The 14,774-nt window shown below is 36.5% G+C and overlaps 1 protein-coding gene across 1 annotated transcript in view; it reads left to right on the top strand.

The window, feature by feature from the left end:
• The window catches only part of FRMD3 (FERM domain containing 3), a 249,854-nt gene extending 235,384 nt beyond the window's left edge, over window positions 1-14,470 (top strand). The window contains exon 14 of the mRNA XM_033123926.1: window positions 10,123-14,470. Within this exon, the coding sequence (XP_032979817.1) occupies window positions 10,123-10,721 (599 nt within the window). The 3' untranslated portion in view covers window positions 10,722-14,470. The remainder of the gene's footprint in view (window positions 1-10,122) is intronic.
• Window positions 14,471-14,774: the final 304 nt, after the last annotated feature.

Raw genomic sequence — 14,774 nt, 5'->3', positions numbered from 1 at the left:
TCTTTCCCTATAGTGCAAAAATTTTCTCCCTTCAAGTTTCATGCAGTATTATAGGGTAGTAGAAAATTGATGGCTTGCACTTATTTTTTATTTTCATTGAGGTGAAGTTCACGTAACATAAAATTAACTATTTTAAAGTGAAAAATTCGGTGTCATTCAGTATGTTCAGTGTTTTGCAACTAGTACCTCTATCTAGTTTCAAAACATTTTCATCACCCCAAGAGCAAACCTGTACCCAGTAAGCAGTCACTCCTCATTCCTCTCTTCTCTCAGCCCCTTGCGACTACCAGTGTGCTTTCTGTCTCTATGGATTTACCTAGTCTGAGTATTTCATGTAAATGGAATCGTGTCATGTGAACTTTTGTGTCTGGCCTCTTTCACTTAGCATATATTTTTGAGATCCATTGATGTTGTAGTATGTATCAGTATTTCATTGCTTTTTACGGCTGAATAATATTCCAATGTATGGATGTACCACATTTTAATCTATTCATCCATTGATGGACATTTGGGACATTTGGGACCTTTTGACTATTGGAGTAGTGCTGCTCTGAGCATTGCATACAAGTATTTGCTTGATTCCCTGTTTTGAGTTCTTTGGAGTACGTACTTGGCAGTGGAACTGCTGTATCATATGGTAATACTACATTTGATATTTTGAGGAAATGCCAAACTGTTTTCCAAAGCAGCTGAACTATTTTAAATTCCCATCAGCGATTTCTCCACATTCTTACCAACACTTGTTATTTTCAATAATTTTAAAATTATTTCAAAAATCAAAAAAAAATTATTGCCATGATAGTGTGTGTGAAGTGCCATCTTATTGTGGTTTTGATGTAATGACTGATGATGTTGAGCCTCTTTTCATGTGCTTGTTCATCCTTTGTTGGCTTGCATGTTTTATGGTGTCTTTCATCTAGACTGCTAAGTGTTATCATAACAGAGCTGTTAGAAGATATCTGTTGATTTTTGAAAGATAAAACCAGTAATTCACTCCTGCACATCTTTTCCCCCAGTTTTATTGAGATGTAATTGACATACACCACGGTGTAAGTTTAAGGAATACAGCATAATGGTTTGGCTCACATATATTGTGAAATGATTACTGCTATACCTTTAGTTAGCATTCATTATCTCATTTAGATACAGTAAAAAGAAAAAACAAAAAAAGAAAAAATATTTTTTCTTGTGATGAGAACTCTTAGGATTTACTCTCTTAACTTTCATATATTATCATACAGCAGTGTTAACTGTAGTCATGTTGTACATCATATTCCTACCCTGCTTCCCTGAAAATAAGGCCTAGCTGGACAGTCAGCTCTAATGCATCTTTTGGAGCAAAAATTAATATAAAAGATCCGGTCTTATATAAGGCCAGGTCTTATATTATATATTATATTATTATGTATAATTATGTAAGACTGGGTCTTATATTATTATGTATAATTATATTATATAAGACTGGGCCTTATATTATATATTATATTATATTATATTATATTATATTATATTATATTATATTATATTATACCCAGTCTTATAGTAAAATAGGACCAAGTCTTATATTAATTTTTGCTCCAAAAGATGCATTAGAGCTGATTGTGGGCCTCGGCCTTATTTTCAGGAAAACACGGTAGTACTTACTGATCATATAACTGAAAGTTTATGCTTTTAACCCCCTTCCTCTAATTTCCCCTCACCACATCCCCCACCTTTATAACCACAAATCAGATTTCTTTTTCTATGAATCTTTTTTTAAAAAAATTAGAACCCACATATAAATGAGATCATATTGTATGCTTTTCTCTGACTTATTTTACTTAGCATAATGCCTTCGAGATCCATCCATGTTGTCACAAATGGCAGGATTTCCTCATTTTCTATCGCTAAATAGTATTCTAGTGTGTATGTATACAGGTACATTCCATAATTTACTTATTCAGTGAACTCTTAGGTTGTTTCCATATCTTGGTTATTGTAAATAATGGTGTTATGAACATAGGGGTACAGATATCTTTTCGAATTAGTTTTCATTTCTTTTGGATATATTCCCAGAAGTGGAATTGATGGACCATATGATAGTTCTATTTTTAATTTGTTGAGGATCCACCATACTGTTTTCCATAGTGACTGTACCAGTTTACAACAGTGCACAAGCATTTCCTTTTCTCCACATCCTTGCCAGCATTTGTTATCTCTTGTCTTTTGATGATGGCCATCCTAACAGGCATGAAGTGATATTTCATTGTGGTTTTCATTGACTAGTGATGTTGAGCATTGTTTCATGTATCTGTTGGTCATTAGTATATCTTCTTTGGAAAAATGTCTGTTCGGGTTTTTGCCCATTTTTAAATTGGATCATTATTATTTTTTTGCTATTGTATGAGTTCTTGTATGAGTTCTGCTATTGTATTGTATGAGTTGTATGAGTTCTTTATATATTTAGGATATTAACCCCTGATTAGATATATGGTTTGCCAATATTTTTTCTCATTCTGTAGGTTATCTTTTCACTGTTGATTGATTCTTTTGCTGTGAAGAAGCTTTTTAGTTTGATGTAGTCCCACTTGTTTATATTTTATTTTGTTTGTGCTTTACATGTCATATCCAGAAAATCATTGCCAAGACCCATATCAAGAAGCTTTTTTCTAATGTATTCTTCAAGGGTTTTCATGGTTTCGGGGCTTACATTTAAGTCTTTAATCCATTTCAAGTTAGTTTTTGTGAATGGTGTAATATCAGGGTTTAGTTTCATTCTTTTACACGTGACTATCCAAATTTCTCAGCACCATTTATTAAAGAGACTGTTTTTTCTCCATTTAGTATTTTTTGGCTCCCTTGTCAAATATTAGTTGACCATATGTGTTCCGGTTTATTTCTAGGCTTTCTATTCTGTTCCATTGATCTATTTGTTATTATGCCAGGACCATTCTGTTTCGATTGCTATAATTTTATAGTATAGTTTGAAATCAGGAACTGTGATGCCTCCGACTTTGTTCTTCTTTTTTTGGATGCTTTGGCTGTGCAGGTTCTTTTGTGGTTCCATCTAAATGTAGGATCATTTTTTTTCTACTTCTGTAAAAAATGCCATTGGAATTTTGCTAGGGATTGTATTGGCTTTTGGTAGCATTGGCATTTTAACAATATTAATTCTTCCAGGCTTTTTGTAGTATTGACAATTTAACAATATGAATTCTTCCAATCTATGAACACAAGCTACCTTTCCCTTTATTTATGTCTTCTTCGATTTCTTTACTTAGTGTCTTGTAGTTTTCAGCGTAGAGATCTTTCACCTCCTTGGTTTATTCCTAAGTATTTTACTGTTTTGTTTTTGTTTACGTTTTTTAAGATTTTATTGGGGAAGGAGAACAGGACTTTTTTGGGGAATAGTGTGTACTTCCAGGACTTTTTCTTTCCAAGTTAAGTTGTTGCCCTTTCAATTTTAGTTCAGCTTCAAGTTGTTTTCCTTTCAGTCTTCGTTCTGGAGGCGCAGCTCAGCTCCATTTCCAGTTGCCATTGCTAGTTGCAGGGGGCACAGCCCACCATCCCTTGTGGGAGTTGAACCAGCAACCTTGTGGTTGAAAGGACATGCTCCAACCAACTGAGCCATCTGGGAGCTCAGTGGCAGCTCAGCTCAAGGTGCCGTGTTCAATCTTTAGTTGCAGGGGGCACTGCCCACCATCCCTTTCGGGACTCGAGGAATTGAACTGGCAACCTTGTGGTTGAGAGCTCACTGGCCTATGTGGGAATCGAACCGGCAGCCTTCGGAATTAGGAGCATGGAGCTCTAACCACCTGAGCCACTGGGCCGGCCCCTGCTTTACTGTTTTTGATGGTATTGTAAATGGGATTGTTTTCTTTAGTTCTTTTTCAGATGATGTTTTATTAGAGTATAGAAATGCTACTGGTTTTTGTATGTTAATTTTGTATCCTGAAACTGTACTGAATTTGTTGATTAGATCTAGCAGTATTGGTGGAATCTTTAGGATTTTCTAAGCAGGCATACCACAGAGATATTGCTGGTTGGTTCCATACCACTGCAATAAAGTGAATATCGCAATAAAGTGAGTCACATGAATTTTTTGTTTTCCCAGTGTATATAAAGGTATGTTTACACTATACTGTAGTCTGTTAAGTGTGCAATAGCATTATGTCTAAAAAAAAATAAAATGTACTTACATTAACTAAAAAATACTCTATTGATAAATAACCATCATCTGAGCCTTCAGTGAGTTGTAATCTTTTTGTTGGTGGAGGGTCTTGCCTTGATGTTAATGAAAATGCAGTATCAACAAAGTGTGACAAAGCAAAGCACAAGAAAACAAGGTATGCCTGTATATAAAATCATGTCATCTGCAAATAGAGACAGTTTTATTTTTTCTTTTCCAATTCTGATGCCTTTTATTTCTTTTTCTTGCTTAATTGCTCTGGCAAGGACTTCCAGTAATATATTGAATAGGAGTGGTGAGAATGGACACTCTTGTCTTGTTCCTGATTTTAGAGGAAAAGCTTTCAACTTTTCACCAGTGAATATGATATAAACTGTGGGATTATCATATATGGGCTTTATTATGCTGAGGTACATTCTTTCTATGCCTAATTTGTTAAGAGTCTTCATCACAAACAAATGTTGAATTTTGTCAAATGCTTTTTCTGCATCAATAATAGGTGTTGTTCAAATCTGCTATTCCCTTATTGATTCTGTCTGGATGGTCTGTCCTTTGTTGAGAGTGGGGTATTAAATTCTTCAACTATTATTGTATTGTTGTTATTTCTCCTCTTAGCTCTGTTATGTATTTAGGTTCCCTGATGTGGGGTCCATAAATATATACATACATATATATATGTGTATATGTATATACACACACACACACACACACATACATATACATATATATGTATACATATACATATACATATACATACATATATACATATATATACACATAAACATATATATATATACACACACACATATATATACATATCTATGTGTATATATATATACACATATATATGTGTGTATATATATATGTGTGTGTGTGTGTGTGTGTGTGTGTGTGTGTATATATATATATATATGTTTTCCCCCAGAGGAAAATACTTGTTTTACATTCATATGCAATGATTCCTTTCATTACTATTAATAAGCTGGAGACTCATCCAACTGAATTCTTCTCACTTTGTGTGTGTGCCGGTGTCAGCTATATCTGAGAAGCCTGCTGCATTATGCTAATGAGCTATAATGATTTTAGTGTAGGGGCACATAAATATTTACAATCGTTATATCTTCTTGCTGTATGGACCCCTTTATCATTATATAATGACCCTCTTTATCTCTTTTTACCATTTTTAGTTTAAAGTCTATTTTGTTTGGTACAAGAATACCTACTCCTACTTTTTTGGTTACTATTTGCTTGAAATATCTTTTTTCATCCCTTTGCTCTTAGTGTGTCTATAAGGCTAAAGTGAGTCTCTTGTAGGCAGCATATCATTGGGTCTTATTTTTTTTTTTTATCCATTCAGTGTCTTTTGGTTGGAGAATTTAATCTGTTTGCACTTGAAGTAATTACTGATAAGTAAGAGCTTACTATCGCTATTTTGTTATTTGAAGGGCTCTTTTTTTAGCTACATTGTTCCTTATTTCTTATCTTGCTGTGGTGTGTGTGTGTATGTGTGTGTGTGTGTGTGTGTGTTGATGTCTTGTGGTATTAGTATGCTTTGACTTCTTTATCATGTTATTTTGTAATTACTACATGTTTTTCCCTTGCGGTTACCATGAGGTTTATATAAAATATTTTGAAACTCTAACACCTTCTTATAAATTAATAGTAACTTAACTTTATACAGTTCCTAAACTTTGCACTTTTACTTTTAGGTTATTGATGTTACCATTTACATATTTTTTATATTGTGTAATTAAAAGCAGGTTATTGTAGTTATGGTAATTTTTACTATATTTGTTTTTTACCTCTTAAATTATATTTGTAAGTGAATCACACACCACCTTTACCACATTACAGAATCTAACTCTGACTATATTTTTGCCATTATCAGTGAGTTTTTACACTGTCTTATGTTTTTCTGATGTTAATTAGTATACTTTGATTTCCACTCAGTGAACTCCCTTTAGCATTTTTTTTTTTTTTTGTAAGACTGGTCCAGTGGTGATGAATTTCCTCAGCTTTTGTTTGTTTGAGAAAGTCTTCATCCTGCCTGCATTTCTGAAGGACAGCTTTGCCTGCCGTATAGTCTTCTTGGTTGACAGTTTTTTCTTGACATATTTTGAATATGTCATCCCATTCTCTTCTGCCCTGAAAAGTTTCTGTTAGGATGACACCAATAGTCTTATGGGGGTTCCCTTGTATACAATTTCTCTCTTTTCTCTTGCTGCTTAAAAATTTTTCTTTATCTTTGACATTTGACGATTTAATTATGTGTGTCAGCATAGCCCTATTTGGGTTCAATATATTTAGGATCTTTTGGATGTCTACTTCTCTCCCTAGGTTTGGGAAATTTTCAACAATTATTGTTTTAAACATACTTTCTATTCCTTTCTCTTTCTCGTCCCCTTATGGAATTCCCATAATGTGAATATTGTTTCTTTTCATTATATCCCCATCAGGCCAGCAGTCTGGCTTTACTCTTCTTTTTCATTCATTTTTATTTTCCTCCTCTGATTGGATAATTTCAAATGTCCAATCTTCTAGGTTGCAGATTCTTCTGTATGGTCGAGTCTATTGTTGAAGCTTTCTATTAAGTTCTTCTGTTCAGTGATTGTATTTTTCAGCTCTAGGATTTGTTTGGGTTTTCTAAAATGGTTTTTATTTCTTTGTTGAACTTCTCATTTTGTTCATTCATTGTTTCCTAATTTAGTTTAGCTGCCTATCTGTGTGTTCTTGTAGTTCACTAAACTTCTTTAAGATGATTATTCTGAATTATTTGTCTCACAGTTCATAGATGTCCATTTTTTTAGCATCAATTATTAGTGCTTTATTAATTTTTTTTGGTGGTGTCATACGAGGTCTGACAATTAAGTTCGCAAACTTGTTGCAATGATGTTGCTAACCTTTTTTGATATCAGAGGGATTATTCATTATGAATTTGTACCAACTGGACAAACAGTTAACCAAGTTTACTATTTGGAAGTGCTGAAAAGGCTGCATGAAAAAGTTAGACGACCTGAACTTTTCGCCAACTATTTGAGGCTCTTGCATTACGACAATGCACCAGCTCACATGACACTGTCTGTGAGGGAGTTTTTAGCCAGTAAAAAAATAACTGTATTGGAATACCCTCCCTACTCACCTGATCTGGCCCCCAATAACTTCTTTCTTTATCCGAAGAAAAAGGAAATATTGAAAGGAAGACATTTTGATGACATTCAGGACATCAAGGGTAAGATGATGACAGCTCTGATGGCCATTCCAGAAAAAGATTTCCAAAACTGCTTTGAAGGGTGGACTAAGCACTGGCATCGGTGCATAGTTTCCCTAGGGGAGTACTTTGAAGGTGACTGTAGTGATATTCAGCAATGAGGTATGGAGCATTTTTTTCCAGGATGAGTTCACAAACTTAATTGCCAGACCTCATATTTACCTGATTTTTCATGAGGTGGGGTCTGCTATTAGAGTCTATTTTTGGGTGAGGCAATAGTTCAAGCTCTGAGGTCATGGATGGGGGCTGGGGTTGGTGCCACTGGCTGAGAACAGCTGGATAGGACTTCTGGCTTTGTTGCCTGCCTGAGGCTGTAGGATGGGTTCCATGGTTGCCTGTATTCTCAGGTCAGGCTTACTAGACAGTTGGGACGGGGTACTATATAATCAGCAGCAGGTGGGGCTATGAATTAGTTTCCCTATGCTGGTGAAGCAGCAGGATGGGACACAGGGCCTGTACAGCAGTTTGTTTGGGGATCAGAATCCGGTAAGAGTGTGTACTGGATATCCTGGTCAGGTGAAGCCATGGTTTTGCTTTGCAGACAGGAAAAGCCACGGGCTGTGCTCTCTGTTCAAGTGCCACTATAAGTAACATTGTTAGATGGGCTACCAGCTTCCAGTGTGCTCTGGTAAGGTTCCCTGGTTTGGCAGGCTGAAGGCTATATTCAGCGATGAGAGCCCAGGTGCAGTGCGAAAAGCAGCTTCAAGGCCTCTAAGGCTATATTTGTGGTCTTCACTCAAGCTGACCTGTGCCCCAGTTTCCCTGGCTGAACAGGGCTACTTGCTTTGCTCTCGAGAGTGATCAGGTCTGCTTGCCCACCTCTCAGCTTGAGCCTTGCTGGGTAACATTTTCCAGGTGTTCTCACCAGCTCTTCCTGTCAGATGGGGATGGGGCCACTCTCCACAGTGGATGGGGCTATGAATCAGCCCTCTGGAGGGCTCACTTCAAGCAACTCCCAAATTCTCCCAAACAGCCTTTCTAGTCGGGGGGGGGAGGCAGGCTTCACAGTGGGTGAGGCTATGACTCAGATCTTCAGCCTGGGCGTGGGCAGACCAGGCTACAGAGCTGGCAAAACTCCTTGTCTGAGGACCCAAATCAGGCAGACCGGCATCCCACCAAGTTCCCTGGTCAGACTGTGTCACCAACTTGGTTCTGCAGATGAGCACACCTGCTCACTGGGACTACTGCTTGGGCTTCACAGGTAGGAACTCAGCCTGCCAAGATCTGAGTGCTGGGTTTTGGAGGCCCCTCCCCCGTCTTTATCACAATCACATACCCAGTGGTTGAGATCTGCAGTGCAATCCCTGTGTGGTGAAAGCAGAGTAAGGGCTACCATGAAGTGACTCATAATACTGGAGGGCCTGGATGTCACCCCTGGTTTCTATTTTTCCACCAAAGGAACCATAGGCTCAGGGGAGACCTTTCTATGTGGAGCTACGCTGGCCTGGGGGGTGGGGCAAAACAGTCAGCATGTAACCAGTCACCTTACCCTTCTAGAGCAGTCTGTTTTGGTCTGTGTGGTGCAGGGGGGTGCTGCAGCCTCCCTCCTGTGTTCTAGGATTCTCTCAGTGGTGTCTTGTCCATGAATTGTTTAGTTGCCATTCTTGTGAGGGGGAGCAAAGTCAGGAATGATTACGTTGCCATCTTGGTGTCTGACGTCACTTGCTGTACACTTGAAGAAAGAGAAATTCTGAAATGTAGTCATTAAAAGCTGGTTTATAATTACCTAATGCACATGGTCACTGATTTGGTATTATGTTGTAGAACCATTCTGGGGAGCATTTCTGTGATCCTTACTTTGTTTCCCACTAAGTGCCCAACAATCAAAATTAGGAGGGCTGGCCGGAAGCCTGACAGTAGATAACTGGATTTCACATCTATAAAATGAGGGGCTGAGACATACCTCTCCTCCAGTAAACTTTAGGAAATAATATTCCATCCTTTTGACCAAGCAATTTTCCTTTTGGACATCTATCCATGGCGGATGAACTAAAAAACAAGAGGAGGAAAAAAGACTTTATAAGATGTCTCTTACAACATTTTTGTTTTTTACAATTGCAAAGCAATTAGTTGCCAGTAAGCAACTAATATTGTATTAACTAACTAGAAAATTTGGCAACTATTATAAATACAAATGGGAGTTTATTTCAACATAGAAAATGTCTAAGTTAAAATGTTATATAAAAGGAGCAAGATGCAAGTTTGTGCACATATTTGTAGTTACATAGAACTAGAAACCACAAAATTTTGCCTAGAATGAATACTAGAAAACAATACATAATATAATAAAGTGATTATCATTGGATAGTAGATTCTATAATTTTACCATAGTACTTTGACCATGTTGACTTCTAAAACACACTTCAAAATTATAATACTGACTTATTGTCATTTTGGCCAAATGGCCAAAATTGATGCTTTGAAGATCATAATTGCACATGTAAATGTTGTAAATATTGCCAGTCATTTGTGGTGTGTTGGTTATTTTGGGTTTAGCATGTTGACCTTAGAACTTATGGTTCAGGGTCTGTTACTGAAATGACTTTGTTAAAAGTCAGGATTCCACAGAACAATTCCACATATTCCTTGAATTGTATTTTTCCCCCCTGGTTTGTTTCCATTTACAGATCTTTATGGAAAAAGGAAACCTGAAATTTAAAATTAAGAAAGAAATGTCTCTTTACAGGTATTCCATTGCCCAAAGAAGATGACATTTCTGCCCCCTTGATCTCCAGTTCACCGGTAAAGGAAGTCCGGGAGTATGAAGACTCCCCAAGCGAAGAAGAAGATAAAATAAATGAAGAGCCTTTGACAATCTCTGAACTCACGTACAACCCAAGTGCCAGCCTGCTCCCCACCCCCATTGATGACGATGAGATTGACATGCTCTTTGACTGTCCATCTAGGCTTGAGTTGGAAAGAGAAGACATAGATTCATTTGAGGAACTGGAAGCAGATGAAAATGCCTTTTTGATGGCTGAAGAAGAGGAGCTGAAGGAGGCTCACCGAGCTTTGTCATGGAGTTATGACATTCTGAGTGGCCATATTCGGGTGAACCCACTGGTCAAGAGTTTTTCCAGGCTCCTTGTGGTGGGCCTGGGGCTGCTGCTCTTTGTATTCCCCCTGCTCCTCCTCCTTTTGGAGTCAGGTATTGATCTCTCCTTCTTATGTGAAATCCGCCAGACGCCAGAGTTTGAGCAGTTTCACTATGAATATTACTGTCCTCTCAAGGAGTGGGTGGTTAGCAAAGTAAATCTCATTCTCTACATGCTGGGTTGTTCATAAACTTCCTATCTCATATGACTAAGGGCTATATTCAATACTAGTGATTTGTTTTTTCAGCAAATGCCTGGTTCTGAATAGTCATGGGGCTGTCAACAGTGTTCCTTACTCAAAACTGATTATTCAAACCTTTAAGTTAGCTTTCCATATACTTCACTGCACTTAAATAAGTTTAAATCAAATATAGTAATTTTAGTTATAGATTAGGAAGATAGCCCTTAAATAACCAAAAATATGTTTATTTTTTATTATATCACAGATCTACTCTTAATTATATCATAACACATTGAGCTGAATTAGATTTCACCCTTTTTAATAGTTAGCATCATTATAAGCTATAAGGTTCAGAATCAGAATTTTAGTAAAAGTCCAAGAGAAAGTTTTTGAATATAATCCTTAGTGAAAATAATGTCCTCTAACCAATGCCTATACAACTAAATTTATGCTGGTTTTTTTTTTTAATATTTTTATGTGTTCAGAATATTTTGGTAACTTTTTAGCAAAAAAAAAAAACAAAAAAAACAAAAAACAAAAACAAAAAAGCCTCCTGGAGTTATTTAAGTGTACAGATTGTAAGACTAATGCACAAAGGGTATGTCGGGAATTTTTTAATGTTTTGGCACTGGTTTGTTTTTTAAAATATTTTTGGTTGAACAATCCCATAATTTGTTGTTACCTGCACATGAGATAGAAAATAGGTAGCAAGACACTGTAGCAAGTAAGCTCCTAAAACAGATGATGGAACTGGAGGATGTAGAAACTGAACATCAAGTGGACACAGGGTGGTCCATTTCTCAAAGTATTTGGACAAGATGACTTGTTACTTTCATTTGCATCCTGTCCACATATTTTGGCTGGGGAAGCAGAACATTTTAAAAAGAAGGTGAAACTTTAAAGGAAAAAAGTTAAAAGATATGCTAGTTAATTGCATGTTATTATACATTAACCCAAGAGTGGAAGCAGATGGGAACTTGACAAATGGCAAGTAGCAAAAGAAAGTTTTGGTGAGGCTGGTAGGCAGGTGGTGGTAGGAAAATGATCTATTTTCTGGAAGTGATGGTGATGCAAGGTATTGGATAATGTAAAGAACAGCACGCTTGCTGTCCAAGTTGACGTGAATATGGTTAAGTGGCTCTAAATAAGAGTGGAGAAACTTGAAGACACATTTTTGGTCCCTAATGCTATTTACTGTGATTCTGTGGAAGAAACTTCAAAAGAAGTGCGTGTATGAGAGAGTAGGAAAGAGAAAATGGAAAGAATGGAATTTCACTTTTCGATAAATGCCAATGATCATTTGTGGTGGTCATTATACTCCTTTCCTGGTTTCCTTAAGATCTGAACTCATTCATAATTGGGGCTCCCATTAAGAAAGTGGAGGGGACTCTTTAGGTAGACCATTTCAGCTTGGGTGAATTAGTGAAAGGACTCAGTAGAGGGGACAGATGTTCTAGTACTTTCCTTCATACCATTAAATCCATGACAGAAAGGTAAGAGTATGGAGCTTTGGCATGGAGCATTGGGATTTCTTCAAGGATTGAAAGTGTTCCTTTGTCTTCATTTATTAAGAGACTGGGTTGCCTGTAATCTCTCCCTACCTCTAATGGATACTCCAGCTCTGTCATTACCATAATTTCCAAGTTGGCCATTCCAGTCCTACTTATTCATGGAGCTCTGAGTGCTTTATTAGATAGTTGATTTTGAAATTAAGTTTTAAAAGTCAGCTCATGAAGTCTTCAGTTGAGCAAACTATAATGTACATTTGCTCTTAAGTTTGTAGGATGTCGTTTCTCCTGTGCTTTCAGTGATTTATTTTGCTTTTTAATAAAGACTGTTTAATACCTGAAATTTGATAATATACAAATATATTTTCCATAGTTTATTTTAAAAGTTGGCAACTGGCCAGCTTTAAAACTGAAGTTCTTTCCCCCCTTTTATCATATGACTTTCATGTCATCCTAAGGGCCCTCCAGTGTAGTCTGCAATAAATTAGTTCCCCCTCTAATTATGCTTCATATAATTTTCTTTGAAGTTCTAACCATGACAAATCACCTCGCCCTCATCCTTTATAAATATTAAATAATATTTTTTAAATTATGGAAATAATATATTGCCTATAATAAAACATTTGAAAAATACTGACAGGAGAAATATCACACATGGCCCAACCATGTATATTTATATTAAGGAATAACAAATATATTATTTCTAACATTTCCGGCTAACATCTTTTTTCTCTTAGGTAAAAACCTCATTGCTGAATAGAAATGTTTTTAAGTGAAGGTGTTGACAGGATTGGGTCTGCTGAATTTAAATAATAGCCACCGAAAGTAAAACTGGGATCCCAAAATGCCATTTTGTTGGGATAGAATCAGAGCCTTTTTAGAAATACCACTCCAGTTTGATAGAAGACAGTCACCAGTTGCCTGAGTCAAATGAGGAAAAGACTGCTTCCAAGATGGAGAGTATATAATATAGTGAGATAGAGTTCAAAGCAAGTGTGTGAGTATATGTATATTCCATATTATTGGTATATATGTGTTTATATATAAATCTGTATATATGTGTGTATTTGTGTATACACAACTGATAGGCCCTTCATTCACAGTCGTATTTACTTTTCCCCAATTGAGGAATTTGTGACACGTTATTATTCCTTTTCCTTCTCAGATATCATGGTGGATAAAAACCCACAGTCTCAAAGGTTTCAATTTTCCATGAAAACCACTGTGGGTACACTTGTGGTTATATATACACACATATATGGCAAATATATATACACACACAGTCTTGTCTTTAGTGCTAATGCAAGTTGGATCGTGAAAAAAATGTAGGTAAAGTATTGTGTTTCTGTCTGTGCTTGGAACATATTGTAAAATGTTATGTATTTGGAATATATTTTGTGGCTTGTTTACTATTTATAAAATCAATTCTCGGAAGAATTCAAAATGAATTGATTTCATTGAAATACTAGAGATAGGGGGGCCATGTTACCTATGATTGGAGCCTTATCTTTGTATAGTGAAATTTGCATTTCTATGTCAACATTCAGATTGTTTTATATGTTAATATGGTGGCAGGAATCCCTAATAAAAGTGCTCTGGGGAAAAATGTTTCTGCAATCATTTAGTTTTATTCAAAGCAAAGTTATATAAATATCCTGTTGGGAACTACACAAAGGTGCCATCTAGGACCATGAAATGAGGTCACCCTTGAATGGTGATAGTATGAAAAAAATAATCACAGGTAATGGATGGGAGTAATCTTTTGCAGAAGTCACCCAATCTAAGAGCAGGAATATTGTGTGTACTGGAAATGCACCTAAACGTGAGAGACAAGTATAGTCTATTATTATGGCACTAAGATAATTAGAGAAATAGAAAAGCATAGAAAAATAGAAGAGGGGTGTTTTGCATGACAGGTAGGGGAAAGGATCTCAGAGTGCTAGAAAATTAGTGTGTTATCACTTCTGGCCAGAAAACGGTGCCTTCCTGTGCTAGAAAGAGCTATATTAGCCTCACCTCTGCAACACTTGCCATTAAACTTCTCCTGCCTGTTCATGGGCCCTGGAGGAATCTGACTATTCTAACTACTCTGATCTTCCCCTCCATACAGCAAGGCCCTCTGCTTTGTTACAAAGCTAACAACGCTTCACCTATCAGTTAAATCAGAAGGTGTTACTCTGAATGAAGCAAAAGGGGCTCTCTTTACTATAGGAACACCATACACCTCCACTCAAATTATACTCCAGCTGTGGTGGCCACTAAAGTCTGTCAAGTTGTTTTTTTTTTCTTCCAGTTTTATCAAGATATAATTGACATATGACATTGTATTAGTTTCAGGTGTACAACATAATAATTTGCTGTATGTATATATTACAAAATGATTACTACAGTAAAATTAGCAAAATCCATCACCTCACATAGTTACAAAATGTTTTTCTTGTGATTAGAACTTTTAAGACCTCGTCTTAGTGACTTTCAGACACACAATATTGTTAACTACAGGCACGGTGCTGTACATTAATTCTCCAGAACTTATTTATCCTATAATTGGAAG

Source organism: Rhinolophus ferrumequinum, chromosome 12, assembly GCF_004115265.2.
Source record: "Rhinolophus ferrumequinum isolate MPI-CBG mRhiFer1 chromosome 12, mRhiFer1_v1.p, whole genome shotgun sequence".
Lineage (NCBI taxonomy): Eukaryota > Metazoa > Chordata > Mammalia > Chiroptera > Rhinolophidae > Rhinolophus > Rhinolophus ferrumequinum.
The sequence above is the reverse complement of the archived record's forward strand: the minus strand, read 5'-3'. Positions and strand labels throughout refer to the sequence as shown.